General features: G+C 37.8%; 1 protein-coding gene across 3 annotated transcripts in view; it reads left to right on the top strand.

Moving 5' to 3' along the window:
- Nucleotides 1-15,919, top strand: part of LOC127425128 (trafficking protein particle complex subunit 9-like) — a 290,373-nt gene that overhangs the window by 141,215 nt on the left and 133,239 nt on the right. For all 3 annotated transcript variants that reach the window (XM_051670795.1, XM_051670794.1, XM_051670793.1), the window contains one exon: nt 8,035-8,177. In XM_051670795.1, the coding sequence (XP_051526755.1) occupies nt 8,035-8,177 (143 nt within the window). The remainder of the gene's footprint in view (nt 1-8,034; nt 8,178-15,919) is intronic.

Genomic DNA, 15,919 nt, shown 5'->3' with positions numbered 1-15,919 from the left:
AAGTGTTTGGTTTTTTTAACACTTTCGCTGTTTTATTTGCAAAATAGTTTTGGAAGATTGTATATGTGTTAAAATAGGGTTAATGTGCTATTATGTTAATGTGACAGACAACAGCAAATTCAGCCTCATTGAAGTGTCATTCCAACTTTTCATCCCTGCATTGGTACAGAGGAAACAATCGGATCTTAACTACTGGCAGATTACATTTTCAGAGTTTTATCTCAGTGGAGTTTTATCATTGGCCCTCGAAGACAAGAACACACACACATACACAAGTTTTCTTGGCAACATTTGGTATCTTGTGACTGTGAAGAATAAACATGCATGCCAGCAGTTTAATTCATTTGGTTTTATTTCATTTTGTCTAAAGTAATATTGGCAACCAAAACACATATTGTCATCTGTGAACGTCTTGAAATGGTAAACCACCATTGTCAATTTTGTTTGTTTTTTATCTGCTGCTTTTAAACAGCGTGCTCTCTGTAGACATAATGGATGCGCTGACCGTTCGTTTACTCCATTTATTCAGTCGTTCAAACTATTTTTTTGTTCATTTGCTCTATCGATCGCTTGTTCATTCATTTGATCTATCATTCTGTTTATGTACCGTTCGTTTGTTTATTTGTTCCTTCATTCAATCGTTTGGTGTATTATTCTATTGTTCTATCATTTGTTTGTTCGCTCATTTGTTCTATCGATCGCACATTTGCACGTTCATTCTAACTATCTTTTGTTTTTTCATTCCTTCATTTATTCTGTCCTTTGGTTTATCAATCTATCTATAGTTCTTTTGTTTGTTTGTGCATTTTGATTTACATTCATGCATTTGGCTGACACTTTTATCCAAAGCAACTTACAGTGCATGCAAATCAGTTTGCGTGTTCCCTGGGAATCAAACCCATGACCTTGGTGTTGCTAGTGTCATGCTCTACCAGTTGAGCTACAGGAACCATTTGATCCATCCATCCATCCATCCATCCATCCATCCATCCATCCATCCATCCATCCATCCATCCATCCATCCATCCATCCATCCATCCATCCATCCATCCATCCATCCATCCATCCATCCATCCATCCATCCATCCATCCATCCATCCATCCATCCATCCATCCATCCATCCATCCATCCATCCATCCACTGTTCTCTCTGAAATAAAATTCCATCAGGACTGTAAAGTGTGTCACACAAATCTACTTGAATTGAAACAGATTTTAGCTCAGTTTCTTTCAATTTATTTAAGCGTTTCTGCCTTATTTAGTAGTGTGAATCTAGCAAACTTGTTTTAAATATTGTTTAATTATTTACTGGAAGTTTATAACATTATGCTTTGTGTTATATTGTCATGATGGGGTGTTTAATACAGCTGCAGAGGGAGTAACAGTAAATGTGGCATCTTCTCTCTTCTGACAGTCTTAATCCAGCATTCTCTATTTTTTTCCTTTTTGTGGAAAGTCTGGAAAACGTAATATTGCATTTTTCTTTCGCTGTTGGAGCAAACGGGTAAGCAAAAATAATATTTGCTGCAATCTCCCATTTACTGCTATAGGAGTTTACCCTGGCCTGCAGTAGTTTACTTCCGCATTTCAAACCTGGAAATGTAAAAGGATCCATTGACATAACTGTTGAAGTACAATATTGCTGAAGTATTTTCTAGTAATCCGTGTATCTCTGTACAGTAATGGCTCAATAACGTTCAGTGTTATGATGTAAATGAAAATGTCAGAGTTCTTTATTAAGTGTATTGGATTTCACATCCTCGTCTTGTAAGCCATAAACTCACAGGCCTTAATAACTGTTAGGACTAGGGGCAGCAGCCGTTTTATAGGTGTTAAAATCGTGTGATTTTGTATGAAAGAGCGGGTCTTGAAAGAGCGGTCTCTGTTAATATTTAAGCAGGACTGGAGTAATATTAGGTATTGGTCTTGATTTAGGGGCGTTTAAAAGCTTTTGGCACCCTGAGTAAATTGTGCAGTGGTCACCTTCACACTCTCACAGGAGCTGTTTGAATTATCCATTACATCCTGTCTGCTGTGTGTTTATAAAACCTAAAGATCGCTGGTCACACTCAATACTTCTAAAAGAACATAAGTCTGACTTATTCAATATAAATGACAACATAAAGCGTTGCCTGTCTCTGATTTTGTTTGCTTGTTGAAATGTTCTTTAATTTAGTCTTTTATTCATTTTTTGTTCATTTATTTCCTTATTAAATAATTTAGTCCTTTACTAATTGATTATTTTATTATTTTATTCATTTATTCATTTGCTTCATTCATTTTTTAATTTGTATATTCAGTTATTTACTAAATTCATTCATTTATGTATTTAGTCATTTGCTCATTCATTTGGTAATTCATTTATTCAGCCATTTGAATATTTTGCCATTTTTCATCCTTTCTTTCATTCCATTCATTAGTTTGTTCATTCATTAATTGGCCATTCATTCATTAGCTTATGTCGCTATTTGCCCCATTCATTTGTTTGTTCATTCCTCAATGTTCAATCATTTCCCCATTCATTCATTTGGTTATTGAAATGTTCTTTCTTGTGTTTATTCATTGGTTTGTTTATTTGTTCTACTTTTTTTGTTCATTCATTCTTTCACTTATTCATTCAGTCATTTGCAAATTCCTTCATTGATTGATTTGTTCATTCAGTCATTTGCTTGTTTATTTGTTTGTTTGTTCAGTTCTTTCAATCATTTGTAGGTTTATTCTTTCTTTCTTAAATTAGTTAATTCATTCATTCATTATTTCATTAATTAATTCTGTATCTATGGTGATACTCTTTGATGAATAGACCTTCATTCATTCATGCTCATTCATTCATTCATTAGCTGGTTAGTCAGTTAGTTCATTCAGTTATTTGCCCCATTCATTCTTTCACTCTTTCTTAAATTAGTGAATTCATTCATTTGTCTTACTTCATTCATTCATTCTGTATCTATGGGGAGACTGATGAATAGACCTTCATTAATTCATTCTCATTCATTCACTCATTAGTTGGTTAGTTAGTTAGTTCATTCAGTTATTTGCCCCATTCATTCTTTCACTTTTTCTTAAATTAGTGAATTCATTCATTTGCCTTATTTCATTCATTCATTCTGTATCTATGGGGAGACTCTGATGAATAGCCCTTCATTCATTCATGCTCATTCATTCATTCATTAGTTGGTTAGTTCGTTCTTTCAGTTATTTGCCCCATTCATTCTTTCACTCTTTCTTAAATTAGTGAATTAATTCATTCATTTGTCTTATTTCATTCATTCATTCTGTATCTATGGGGAGACTCTTCGATAAATAGACCTTCATTCATTTGATTGTTCGTTCATTCATTCATTCATTCATTCAGTTATTTACCCCATTCATTCTTTCACTCATTCCTTAATGTTAAATTATTCTTTCATTCATTAATTTAAATTTGATCATTCATTTGATCATTTATTAATTTGTTCTTTCTTGCATTTGTTCAGGTGTTCATTCTTTCTTTCTTTGTTAATTTGTACATTCTTTCATGTGGATACTTGGATGATCAGACTGCAGGCTCTTAAACTGTGTGTGTGTGTGTGTGTGTGTGTGTGTGTGTGTGTGTGTGTGTGTGGTAGCATTTGTCTCTCTCTCTTTCTCGATTACCTTCACTTTTTCTGTTTTTATGGTTTGTGCTGTCTTTAGCGCTCTCTGTGATTGAAATAGCATCTCACGGGGGGGCAGGTTGTATTCTCCACACACACACACACACACACACACACACACACACACACACACACACACACACATTTTTCTATTGTACACACATCTTTTTGTTCCTCCAGAGGTCTGTGAAGAGTCTGTCAGAATAATGAGGCCAATAAGATCTTTCTGCCCCTCAAGATCTTTTTCTTTCTATCTTTTTCTTTTAATTGTTTTTACCTATTGGTAACTGCCCCTTCATTTTACAAAATCTCTCAAGTTCAAGCCCTACTGGCTGGAAAACCTCATGCGCTCAGATCTTTCTCTCTATATGACAGTGATGTTTGATAGCTTCCTGTTTCATATCTCACACAGTCAAAAACTGGACACCTGGAATCTATCATACTGAGTGGTAAAATTTCCGTCATGGTCTATTTTTATCTGTCATAGTTGTTTTCATTTCATATTACATTCAGGGGTGTAGCCTCCATTATAATGGTATACACATGACAGTGGATATATAATAGATTTTTGACTCACCAAGCGAGTGTGGTGAAACCAATGAGTTCTGGGGTAAAAGTTTTACCTGTCAATCAACCACTGTGCTAAAACAAGATCTTTTATTTTTTTCTGGTTACGTGCTTCTTTAAAATGAAATAACCGTTGGATCGGAAAATTTGAAAAAGCACAAATACATGCATAAGTTGATTGAAATTTTTCATTGTGCATGATGTCAACATAAAGTAACACAGATGAAAACTCGCACCTGAAGCTCAATCGGTACTCCACTAAAATAACTGAGAGTTCTGCTCTAAACGTCATGTTTGTGCTTAGATAAAATGCAAGTAAATTGGCAGTTGGCCTCAGTTGGCCTCTTTTTCGCACTTCTTGTTATTTTAAGTTTTGAGCTTTAGTCTATTTTCATGCAGTAACACTGACATACTGTAATGATTGATGTATGCAGTCATGAAATCAGAGACCCTCCATTCGAATTTCCAACACAAGTGGTAAAGAGATGCATATTACCGGGTGGTGATGGCGCCTGTCCACTTGTGATCGAATCGCCTGAAACGCATCTTTGATACCAGGCAATACAGGACACACACACAGCAGGAGAGTGAGTGAGAGAGAGTGAAGTTAAAACTAACGCACTAGGCTCTTATATTTTTTTATCTGTCAAAATGACTGACAGCATTTGGAATTATCCGTCAGTGTTTCAAAAATTCGGTAAAGTTTTTGGTTAACGCAACCCATGGATGAGGCCTTTAGAAAGGTGCGCTTTTTCAGGTGGCTTCATGCAACCTATAACGCGATCACGATTGGTCTGGCACACTTCTTGGAATTTAAAATATTTATTATATTTAATATATTTAATTTAAATGGTGGTGAAAAGGGGAAAATTCTCTTTAATTGTTCTCTTTAAATGCAATAATTATCAGGAAATAATTGCAAGGTATTTTTAGGTAATAATCCAATAATTATAAGTTTATTGCTACAATAGATCATTTACAAACAAGTGGCAATATTACCTGACATCACCCTAATTTAGGTAGACCTGGTACAAATTAGGGAGATTCCTGTGATGTTATAATATCAAGTTATTGTCATTTATTCTTAGAATTTAAATGATTATCAAATTTTCTTCAGTTTTGCTGTCTTTGATTTGGGGACTTGGTAAAGGGTAAATATTTTAAGATATACCTAAATGCTATACAGATAGTGATCGCTTTATATATGAAGTTATATTTGTACAATTTTAAAAATCTACATGGAAGAATTCACACTCAGAATGAAAACAACATGAACAACATACAGAAAAGATCAAAATGTTTGAAAAATGGAAAATATCTAACAACACTCAGCACACGTTTGCTTAATATAACTTATCATGATAAATTGTACATTTGTTTTCTTTTTTTTTACAATCTTTTAAAAATATTTTTAAAACTTTTATTAATATATCATAATGTACATATAGGGAGACTTTTTATTGATGCAGTTTAATTTATTCATAGGAGGTTGTCTCCAACAACAGAAGATATGCTGGAATCAGAATGGATAATTTTTAATTTCATTGCTGTGAACATTTATAATAAACTTTATGAAATGTATCTGTAAAATGACATTACAAAACTATTGTTTTCTTTTCTATAGTCGCAGATATTTTTTTAAATAACTGATACTTCTGAAAGCCTACTGTTGCTATAGATGGGAACACATTTACCTGTCTATTTGATGACAGGTATAAAAGGGTGCATTGGTTTACATTTTGTTACTGTCTTATTCAACATATGGATACCTAGGCAAAATTATGAGTTATTTGTGTGTAATTCTGTGTTATGGGTAGGGGTGTGTGTGTGTACCCCTACCCACTTACCACATACTTTTATATTGGGCATCTCTTTGCCATAATAAGCTGCATTGTGGACCAGACAAAAAATCAGCTACACAAAACTACAGTACTGCATATCCAACCAGTTTCTGGTTTCTACCATCATGTTAATAAATTCCATGCCTGATGAGGTAGCATTCTATGTAACCAGCGTGCTCCGGGAAAGTCTCAGATGAGGCGAGGTGGGCAGTGCTGGCTGGCGATTACATTTTAAAATGTTCTGCTGTTGCTATTTAAGCAAGAAATGCAATTTTTCCTCCTCATGGACTGCACCAGATTTGCCAATTCTTGCTGTGAGATGTTACCCCACTCTTCCACCAAGGCACTTGCAAGTTCCCGGACATTCCTGGGGGGAATGGCCCTAGCCCTCACCCTCTGATCCAACAGGTCCCAGACGTGCTCAATGGGATTGAGATCCGGGCTCTTCGCTGGCCATGGCAGAACACTGACATTCCTGTCTTGCAGGAAATCACGCACAGAATGAGCAGTATGGCTGGTGGCATTGTCATGCTGGAGGGTCATGTCAGGATGAGCCTGCAGGAAGGGTACCACATGAGGGAGGAGGATGTCTTCCCTGTAACGCACAGTGTTGAGATTGCCTGCAATGACAACAAGCTCAGTCCGATGATGCTGTGACACACTGCCCCAGACCATGATGGACCCTCCACCTCCAAATCGATCCCGCTCCAGAGTACAGGCCTCGGTGTAACGCTCATTCCTTCGACGATTAACACGAGTCCAACCATCACCCCTGGTGAGACAAAACCGCGACTCGTCAGTGAAGAGCACTTTTTGCCAGTCCTGTCTGGTCCAGCGAAGGTGGGTTTGTGCCCATAGGCAACATAGTTGCCGGTGATGTCTGGCAAGGACCTGCCTTACAACAGGCCTACAAGCCCTCAGTCCAGCCTCTCTCAGCCTATTGCGGACAGTCTGAGTACTGATGGAGGGATTGTGCGTTCCTGGTGTAACTCGGGCAGTTGTTGTTCCCATCCTGTACCTGTCCCACAGGTGTGATATTCGGATGTACCGATCCTGTGTAGGTGTTGTTACACGTGGTCTGTCACTATGAGGACAATCAGCTGTCCTTTCTGTCTCCCTGTAGCGCTGTCTTAGACGTCTCACAGTACGGATATTGCAATTTATTGCCCTGGCCACATCTGCAGTCCTCATGCCTCCATGCAGCATGCCTAAGGCACGTTCACGCAGATGAGCAGGGACCATGGGCATCTTTCTTTTTGTGTTTTTCAGAGTCAGTAGATAGGTCTCTTTAGTGTCTTTAAGTTTTTATAACGGTTTTTGTAATTGCCTACCATCTGTAAGCTGTTAGTGTCTTAACAACTGTTCCACAGGTGCATGTTCATTAATTGTTTATGGTTCATTGAACAAGCATGGAAAACATTGTTTAAACCCTTTACTATGAAGATCTGTAAAGTTATTTGGATTTTTACAAAATTATCTTTAAAATACAGTGTCAAAGTGTCCTGTATTTTTTTTTTATTTATTTATTTGCATCAGGTCATGATTGTACATTTAAGTACATTTTCTACATCTATAATTGTGCATTATGCATACTTTTATGTATAAAAAAGAACAATTGTAAGTATAAATCATAGTAGAATTTGCCATACAGAATTAATTTATGCTGTTAAAAATAATTGTGGCCAAAAAGGATGGTTTGCTTAACTGTCACGAAAATAATGTTGTAATGCAAAACAAGCCTTAGTAGTATTAGGATAGGTTTTTCATTTCCTTTATACAAAATATAATGTCTTAACTTTTTCTTTTGATTTTGCTTTGACATATGACCTGCACATTTCTTCGTGAGATTCTCCCAATCAGGATTTATAATTCTGTGTCTTCTGATTTGCTTTTCTCAGTTATGAGTGGTTTTGTCTGTGATCAAGATAAATGATTGTGTTCTGTTTGAATTATTAATTGTGATTTATTCCTGTCTCTGTCTCTCTCTATAGACGCTGGAGGCGGTTTTGACCTTTAAATACAGTGGAGGTGCTGGGCTGGTGGAGGGGTATTACCGTGAACTCAGTCTGGGAGTCAGAGTGGATGTTGAAACTTCAGTGTTCTTCACAAGAGTCAGCACTCTACCTGCCAACAGGTATCAAAAATTAAATTTACCCTAGTACTCGATAGTCCAGAGAAAGACCTATACCGGCAACTGGGTATCGACTTATCTTGAAAGTCAACTTGAAACGCAGTTTCACAACAACACAACAACACATTACCACACACACAGAATGTGCATTTAAAGATCACTTCTCATTGCATTTTAAGTGTGTGTGTGTGTGTGTGTGTGTGTGTGTGTGTGTGTGTTTTGAATGAATAAATGAATGTAGGTCTAATGGAAAGTTTTTTAGGAGGTACTCACTCTCTGTTTGTCCACTTGAACGTTACTATCTCCTGTGACAAAGGAGAGGTGGAAATGAATGACTGCCTTTCTCTCTCTAGAGAGAGATGGAGAGATGTATGGAGATAGATAGAGAGAGAGAGACTGATCACACCTTAGTAATGACCACTTGAAGTGAGTCATTAGCTGTAATAATATCTGCTGTCTCACTCATCAATATCATCTATCATTCCTGCCGGATAGATCAGCTACACACACACACACACACACACACACACACACACACACACACTGAATTGTCAATAAATGTTCTGTCCCCATACACTCTGGACTTCATCTCATCATGGACATCCAGTTCAATTCAATTTCAATGTATTTATTTAGCGCATTCCACAATAGATATTGTCCCAAAGCAGTATTTCAATTAATAGTAATTCAACATTGTGGCTTTCAAATTGTTTAAAAATTATGTTTCAGGCATAAATGACTGGCCCAGTGAAATCGTCCGTATGACATTTGCCTGGGTCTGAAATTTCAAACAAACTCCATAAATTGATTTCGGGATGTAGTTACACTTTAAAACACATCAGCTAATTTTTTGAAAAACTTAAGTTTGTATTTACATAATATAATGTAGATACATGTATACATGAACATGTACACAAGTTATACAATTGTAATGCAAAATGTAATCCAACCACATAGAATTAGTTATAATATTGACAATGATTTCTAATAGAATTGAAGTACATACTTTCTTGATATTTCCATAAAAATACACCTCATTCTGGACCTCATTCGTTTTATTGTATTTTTATTTATTTTTTTCATTTTTGTTTTCATTTTTTCTTTTAAATATTTTTTCTTTTTATTTTTTTATTTGTTTTATTTTTTCTTTTTTTTAATTATAATTTCTATTTATATTTTTTTGCATCAGGTTATGATTGGCTCATTTGTTCATGTGATTTTTGTTTTCATTTTTTTATTTTTTATTTATGTATTTTTTTTTTATTATAATTTTTTTGGGGGTTTTTTGCATCAGGTTATGATTAGCTCATTTGTTCATGTGATTTTTTTTTTCATTTATTTATTTTGTATTTTTTTATTATAATTTTTATTTATATTTTTTTGCATCAGGTTATGATTAGCTCATTTGTTCGTGTGATTTTTTTTTTTTTTTTTTTGCATCAGGTTATGATTAGCTCATTTGTTCATGTGATTTTTGTTTTCATTTTCATTTTTGTTTATTTTTTTATTTTAAATTATATATTTTGTTTTGTTTTGTTTTGAATAGCTCATTTGTTCATGAGAAGTTAAGAATGTATTATTTTAGCCAAATGGATATTGGCCAAGATCAACTCTCGGCACATGGAAATACAATATTCCGGTTGCAGTGAACAGGAGTGGAAAATACAGTCAGTTGATTTGTGTTTCTCGATTGGCCTCAGCCATTCTAAAAATAGCAGCTCTGATAGCAACACACTAAATGCAAACACACCTCATTGCGTTCATTTAGATCAGACACCATACCTGAGCCAGACAGAAAGAAAGAGAACAGGTTCATATAGGGAGTATATAATGTCGTAATCACATCTAAAAATGACAAAGTTGTAGGGTTATAGTCATTATAATTAGCTTATATTAAAGGATTAGTTCACCCGGAAATGAAAATGCAGTCATCATTTTTTCACCCTCATGTCGCTCCAAACCCATATGACTTTCATATGATTTTTCTCCCCAATTTGGAATTCCCAATTCCCAATGCACTCCAAGTCCTCGAGGTGGCGTAGTGACTCGCCTCAATCCGGGTGGTGGAGGACGAATCTCAGTTGCCTCCGCGTCTGAGACCATCATTCCGTGCATCTTATCACGTGGCTTGTTGAGCGTGTTACCGCGGAGACATAGCGCGTGTGAAGGCTTCAAGCTATTCTCCGCGGCATCCACGCACAACTCACCACGTGCCCCACCGAGAGCGAGAACTACGTTATAGCAACCACGAGGAGGTTACCCCATGTGACTCTACCCTCCCTAGCAACCGGGCTAATTTGGTTGCTTAGGAGACCTGACTGGAGTCACTCAGCACACCCTGGATTCGAACTCACGACTCCAGGGTTGGTAGTCAGCGTCAATACCCGCTGAGCTACCCAGACCCATGGGACTGCCGCTTTTAAGCTATCGTATGAGTTCAGAAGACTTGTAATACATCACAAAAGTCAAATGGACCACTGTTTATGGTGCTTTAATGCCCTTTTGGGACTTTGAAAGCCTCATTCCTCATTCACTGTAGTTGCATTAAAAAAATTACCAGTACATTTATTCAAAATTTCTTTTGTCTTCCACGGAAGAAAAAAAAGAGTCATATGCATGTTTGAAACAACAAAGGGGTGAGTAAATTATGAATTTTAATTTTTGGGCAAACTAATCCTTTAAATGAATACATTTTGTAATGCATTATATTCAGGATTCAAAGAAAGTGTAACGGTTCGTTTACACAAATGCATTCAAATGTTCTTGTGCCTTTTATAGGTCTTGGCAAATGCTGTGCTGTTGTTCAGCTCAGCACCTCTGATGAGATGAAATAGATTCGCTGAGATGAGTCTTCTAGAGAATTCTGAATAGTGGGACTAGACGAATAGCCCATTGTCTGCACTGAATAATTTAGGCCGTTTTGAGGTCTGTTCCACACCGCAGATTTGATGAATACTTATTGGAATGCCTCCATTTTTTACTTTTTAAAGGTCTTTAACAATACGGGGGCGATGCTTTCTGTCAGATCACTAAAACAAACAGATACAGCTGTAAAATGCACACACAGACACGTGGGCCAAGTGTACAGTGTGTGTTTGACAAAATAGATTAAAAAGCAGGTTGTAAAAATGCCAAACATGCACACAGCCCACACACAAGGCCATTAAGATGTGCCCACGATAACACACACATTACAGTCACTCTAACACACACTTAAATGCACAAACAATACAGGGAAGACCATTAAATGAATAAACAACCGGTCTTAAAAAAGCTTTTAACTCGTCTGTAGTGTGAACAGAAAAGGAAGATGCTCTTTAGGCAAGAAAACGTTTGAAAGCCAAATAGCAATATATTGTGTTTAATCTTTAAAATTCCTGCTTGTAAAATGTCTTAAAGGAATGTTTTGTGTTTAATACGAGTTAAGATCTGTAGACAGAATCTGTGATATGCTGTCAATTATCACAGGAAAAAACAAAACAAAACAATGATTCATCCCTCAGACACACACACACACACACACAATTTTTATTATTTTTTTTTTACAATGGAAGTTAATAGGGCAAGGCATTCCAGTGAGTTTAACACAGAAATGTAAAATGCTTATATTTTTGGTAAAGCACATATTAATTCATCTGAACAAAAATATGAGTTATTTGAGCTGTAAAGGTGTCTAAATTCTCCTTTTAGATGTGGGACTACATTTCCAGGCAGATGAATTATGTTTAAAATAATGCACTTACAATGGAAGTCAATGTGGCTAGACTTCCCAGGGAGTTTAGCGCAGAAATGAGAAGCTCGTATTTTTGTTAAAGTGCTTAAATGAATTCTTCTGTACAAACATCTGTGTGATTTGAGCTGCAAAGTGTTCTAAATGGTCCTTTTAGCAGTGGCACTACTTTTCTATATGGATCAGTTTTGTTTACAGTAATGCACTTACAATGACAATTCCCACCACAGTGCCATTTCCAAAACGTCTCAAATTCAGTATCGTGTTTAATAGAATTACATGGTGGAAATGACAGTGATTGGGGGGGGGGGGGATTTTCGCCCCAATTTGGTATGCCCAATTCCCAATGCGCGCTAAGTCCCCGTGATGGAGTAGTGACTCGTGAGCAACCCAGGCCCTGGAAATGACATTTTTAGCATTTTTTAAATAATTTAAATATTTAATCTCAAGCATGCTCTTTAATGAGACTTTCGTAGACTAACTTTCAAAAAAAAAAAAAAAAAAAAAAACATTGTAAGGGGCTAAATTGTTTGGTGTGATGGAAATTATGCCACAACAATGTAACAGTTATAAATTTTGAAAAAAAAAAAAAATTATATTAATTATTTTCACACAATGAATATTGAAATGGTTAATGTTAAATTCATTCTTTGTTTAGATTAGTATAGTTTTCTTTTTGTTTTTTTCGTTCTTTTTTTTCTCCCTTTTTCTCCCCAATTTGGAATGCCCAATTCCCAATGCGCTCTATGTCCTCGTGGTGGCATAGTGAGTCAATTCGGGTGGCGGAGGATGAATCTCAGTTGCCTCCGCGTCTGAGACCGTCAGTCCACGCATCTTATCACGTGGCTTGTTGAGTGCGTTACCGCGGAGACATAGACAACATGTGGAGGCTTCACGCTATTCTCCGCGGCATCCACGCACAACTCACCACGCACCCCACCAAGAGCGAGAACCACATTATGGCGACCACGAGGAGGTTAACCCAATGTGACTCTACCCACCCTAGCAACTGGTTGCTTAGGAAGCCTGACTGGAGTCACTCAGCACGCCCTGGATTTGAACATGCAACTCCAGGTGTGGTAGGGGCAGTGGTGGCTTGGCGGTTAAGGCTCTGGGTTACTGACTAGATGGTCAGGGGTTCAAGCCCTAACACCACCACGATGCCACCGTTGGGCCCTTGAGCAAGGCCCTTGACCCCATCTGCTCTAGGGGCGCCGTATCATGGCTGACCCTGCGCTCTGACCCCAGATTGGCTGGGATATGTGAAAACGGGGGCAGTGGTGGCTCAGTGGTTAAGGCTCTGGGTTACTGATCAGAAGGTTGGGGGTTCAAGCCCCAGCACTGCCAAGATGCCACTGTTGGGCCCTTGAGCAAGGCCCTTGACCCTATCTGCTCCAGGGGCGCTGTATCATTGCTGACCCTGCACTCTGGAAAAAAAAGAATTTCACTGTATATGTGCAAATGTATAACATGCAATTATTAATTATAATTATTAGTTATAGTCAACGTCTTGCTGAGCTACCCAGGCCCCCAGATTAGTATAGTTTTAAACATGTGATCATTTGTATTTTTTGAATGGATAGTTTAATATTGAAAGTCTGCGTCTGCGACAAAATTCTAAAGCAATAGAACTTTTCAGGTTATAGTCCAAAAACTCAGAAGAGAAGTAATAATTTCAAGCCATGGGTTGCCTCTGGATTTTCCTAGGGCAGTTTTGGCAGTTTTTGTTTTATGAGTAAAAGAATGTCCGTGGTAAAAATTACTTATGGACTTTTTGTTCTACAACATAAGTGACACACTGTCATACCTCAAACATGAATTTTGAAGCCGGCGTGTTTAAAAAAAATACAATTATGTTGTTTTCAAGTCGCTAGATAAGTACAACTACAGTTTTCTGTTTTACCAGACACTTTCACTCACATGCTTGAGGTAGTTGTAGTCCTTATCTAGCAACTTGTTAGCAACATACATTTTTTTTTAGAACACTGTGGCTTCAAAATTCATGTTTGAGGTATGGCTGTGTGATTTTTGTTTTAGAACGAAATGTGTAAGTATCTTCAAGTAACCTTTGCCACAGATGTTATTTAACTCATAAATTGGGAAAACCTATTATGAAAACCCATCGGAAATTCCAGAGGGAACCCATGGTGAAGTAGCCTTCCGGGTTCGGCTATAAATTGATGTCACGGCTGAACCGCTCTATTGAAAAAGCCAAAAGACAATTGAGAAGTTCCAAAAATAACGTTTGAAGGAATGGCACAAATTTTCCATTTCAGTTTTAATGAGACCATTTAACAAAAAGGAAAAAGTTAATTTTTTTCTTTGACATGAAACTGCCTGAATTTGATGTACACCCTGCTATGGTGAAATCACTCTGATGCAGGAGAAATGCATTCTCTGGTCATACTGTAAGATAAAAGACATTGATCAAGAGAGAGTCAGAGAGAATGAGGGATGCTCGGTGTTGAGTAAGCATTGGTTGGCACTCGCTCTCAATTTCTCTCTGCTATTTATAAATTGTCAACATCTCTTGAGATTAGTCATTCCTTACTAATCACTGTAATGGGAGAGAGAGAGAGAGAGAGAGAGAGAGAGAGAGAGAGAGAGAGAGAGAGAGAGAGAGAGAGAGAGAGAGAAATAGTGAGAGTGAGACATACTGTATATCTTTGCTCTGCTTGTGCAACAACACATAGTGGCCATAATATCATTCAGCGTGCCAATTACACAAACTGCTGACTGAGTTCTTAAAGGGGCCATATCATGGATTTTTCTTTCTATAGTAAACATACTCTAAGGCTCACAATGCAAACGTACAGTTAGGTTTTGTTAGATCAGTGTGTTCATGCTGTTGGCATTTGTTGGCGTTCGTAGGCGTCTGTTTTCACCGTTTGAACATGTTAATTCTGCGTTTGTTGTGTCTTGGAATGTTTGAGCAGTCTAGTATGATTTTCCAACAAACTCTGACGTAATCCGACTTCATCGTGAACCGTTTTCGTGATCATGAGGTAACCGTCCCTGTCAACTCATAGAAAATGAACATGCACGGGCGCAACTGCATTGGCAATGCAGGAGAAACATAGTCAATCACGATCAATCACATTTATATAGCGAACTTGTTAAAGAATTCCGTTCCTTTCTAAATAAAGTAAACAATATACACCAAAGAGCTAAAATATTATGGACACTCACAGGTGAAGCGAAAAATGTTGATCATCTCCTAACAAGGCCACATGTCAAGGTCTGGGTAGATTAGATGGCAAGTGAACAATCAGTTCTCGTAGTCAACGTGTTGAATGCAGGAGACCTGAGTGACTTTGACAAGGTCATATTGTTATGGCTAGACGACTGGGTCAGAGCATCTCTGAAACAGCTAGGCTTGTGGGGTGCTCCCGGTCAGCAGTGGCGAGTACCTGCCGACAGTGGTTCGAGGAGGGACAAACTGGCGACAGGGTGTTGGGCGTCCAAGGCTCATCGATGCGCGAGGGCAATGAAGGTTATCCTGTCTGGTCTGAACTGACAGAAGGTCTTCTGTGGTACATGTCACAGAAAATTTTAATGATGGTTATGGGAGGAATGTGTCACAGCACACAATGCATCGAACCCTACTGCGTATTGGGCTGCGTAGCAGCAGTCTGGTCAGAGTGCCCATGATGACCCCTGTCCACCGTCGAAAGTGCCTACAATGGGCACGCGAGCATCAGAACTGGAACTTGGAGCAGTGGAAGAACGTCACCTGGTCCGATGAGTCTCGTTTTCTTTTACATCATGTGGATGGATGTGTACGCGTGCACTATTTACCTGGGGAAGTGATGGCACCAGGATGCACTGGTGTCGGTGGAGGGAGTGTGAAACCCTGGGTCATGTAGACGTCAATTTGACACATGCCACCTACCTAAACATCGTTGCAGACCAGATACACCCCTTCATGAAAATGGTATTCCCTGATGGAAGTGGCCTCTTTTAGCAGAATAATGCGCTGTGCCACACTGCACACATTGTACGGGAATGGTTTGAG

Source organism: Myxocyprinus asiaticus, chromosome 34 (assembly GCF_019703515.2).
Source record: "Myxocyprinus asiaticus isolate MX2 ecotype Aquarium Trade chromosome 34, UBuf_Myxa_2, whole genome shotgun sequence".
Lineage (NCBI taxonomy): Eukaryota > Metazoa > Chordata > Actinopteri > Cypriniformes > Catostomidae > Myxocyprinus > Myxocyprinus asiaticus.
Note: the sequence above shows the minus strand (reverse complement) of the source record. Positions and strands in the feature narration are given on the sequence as shown.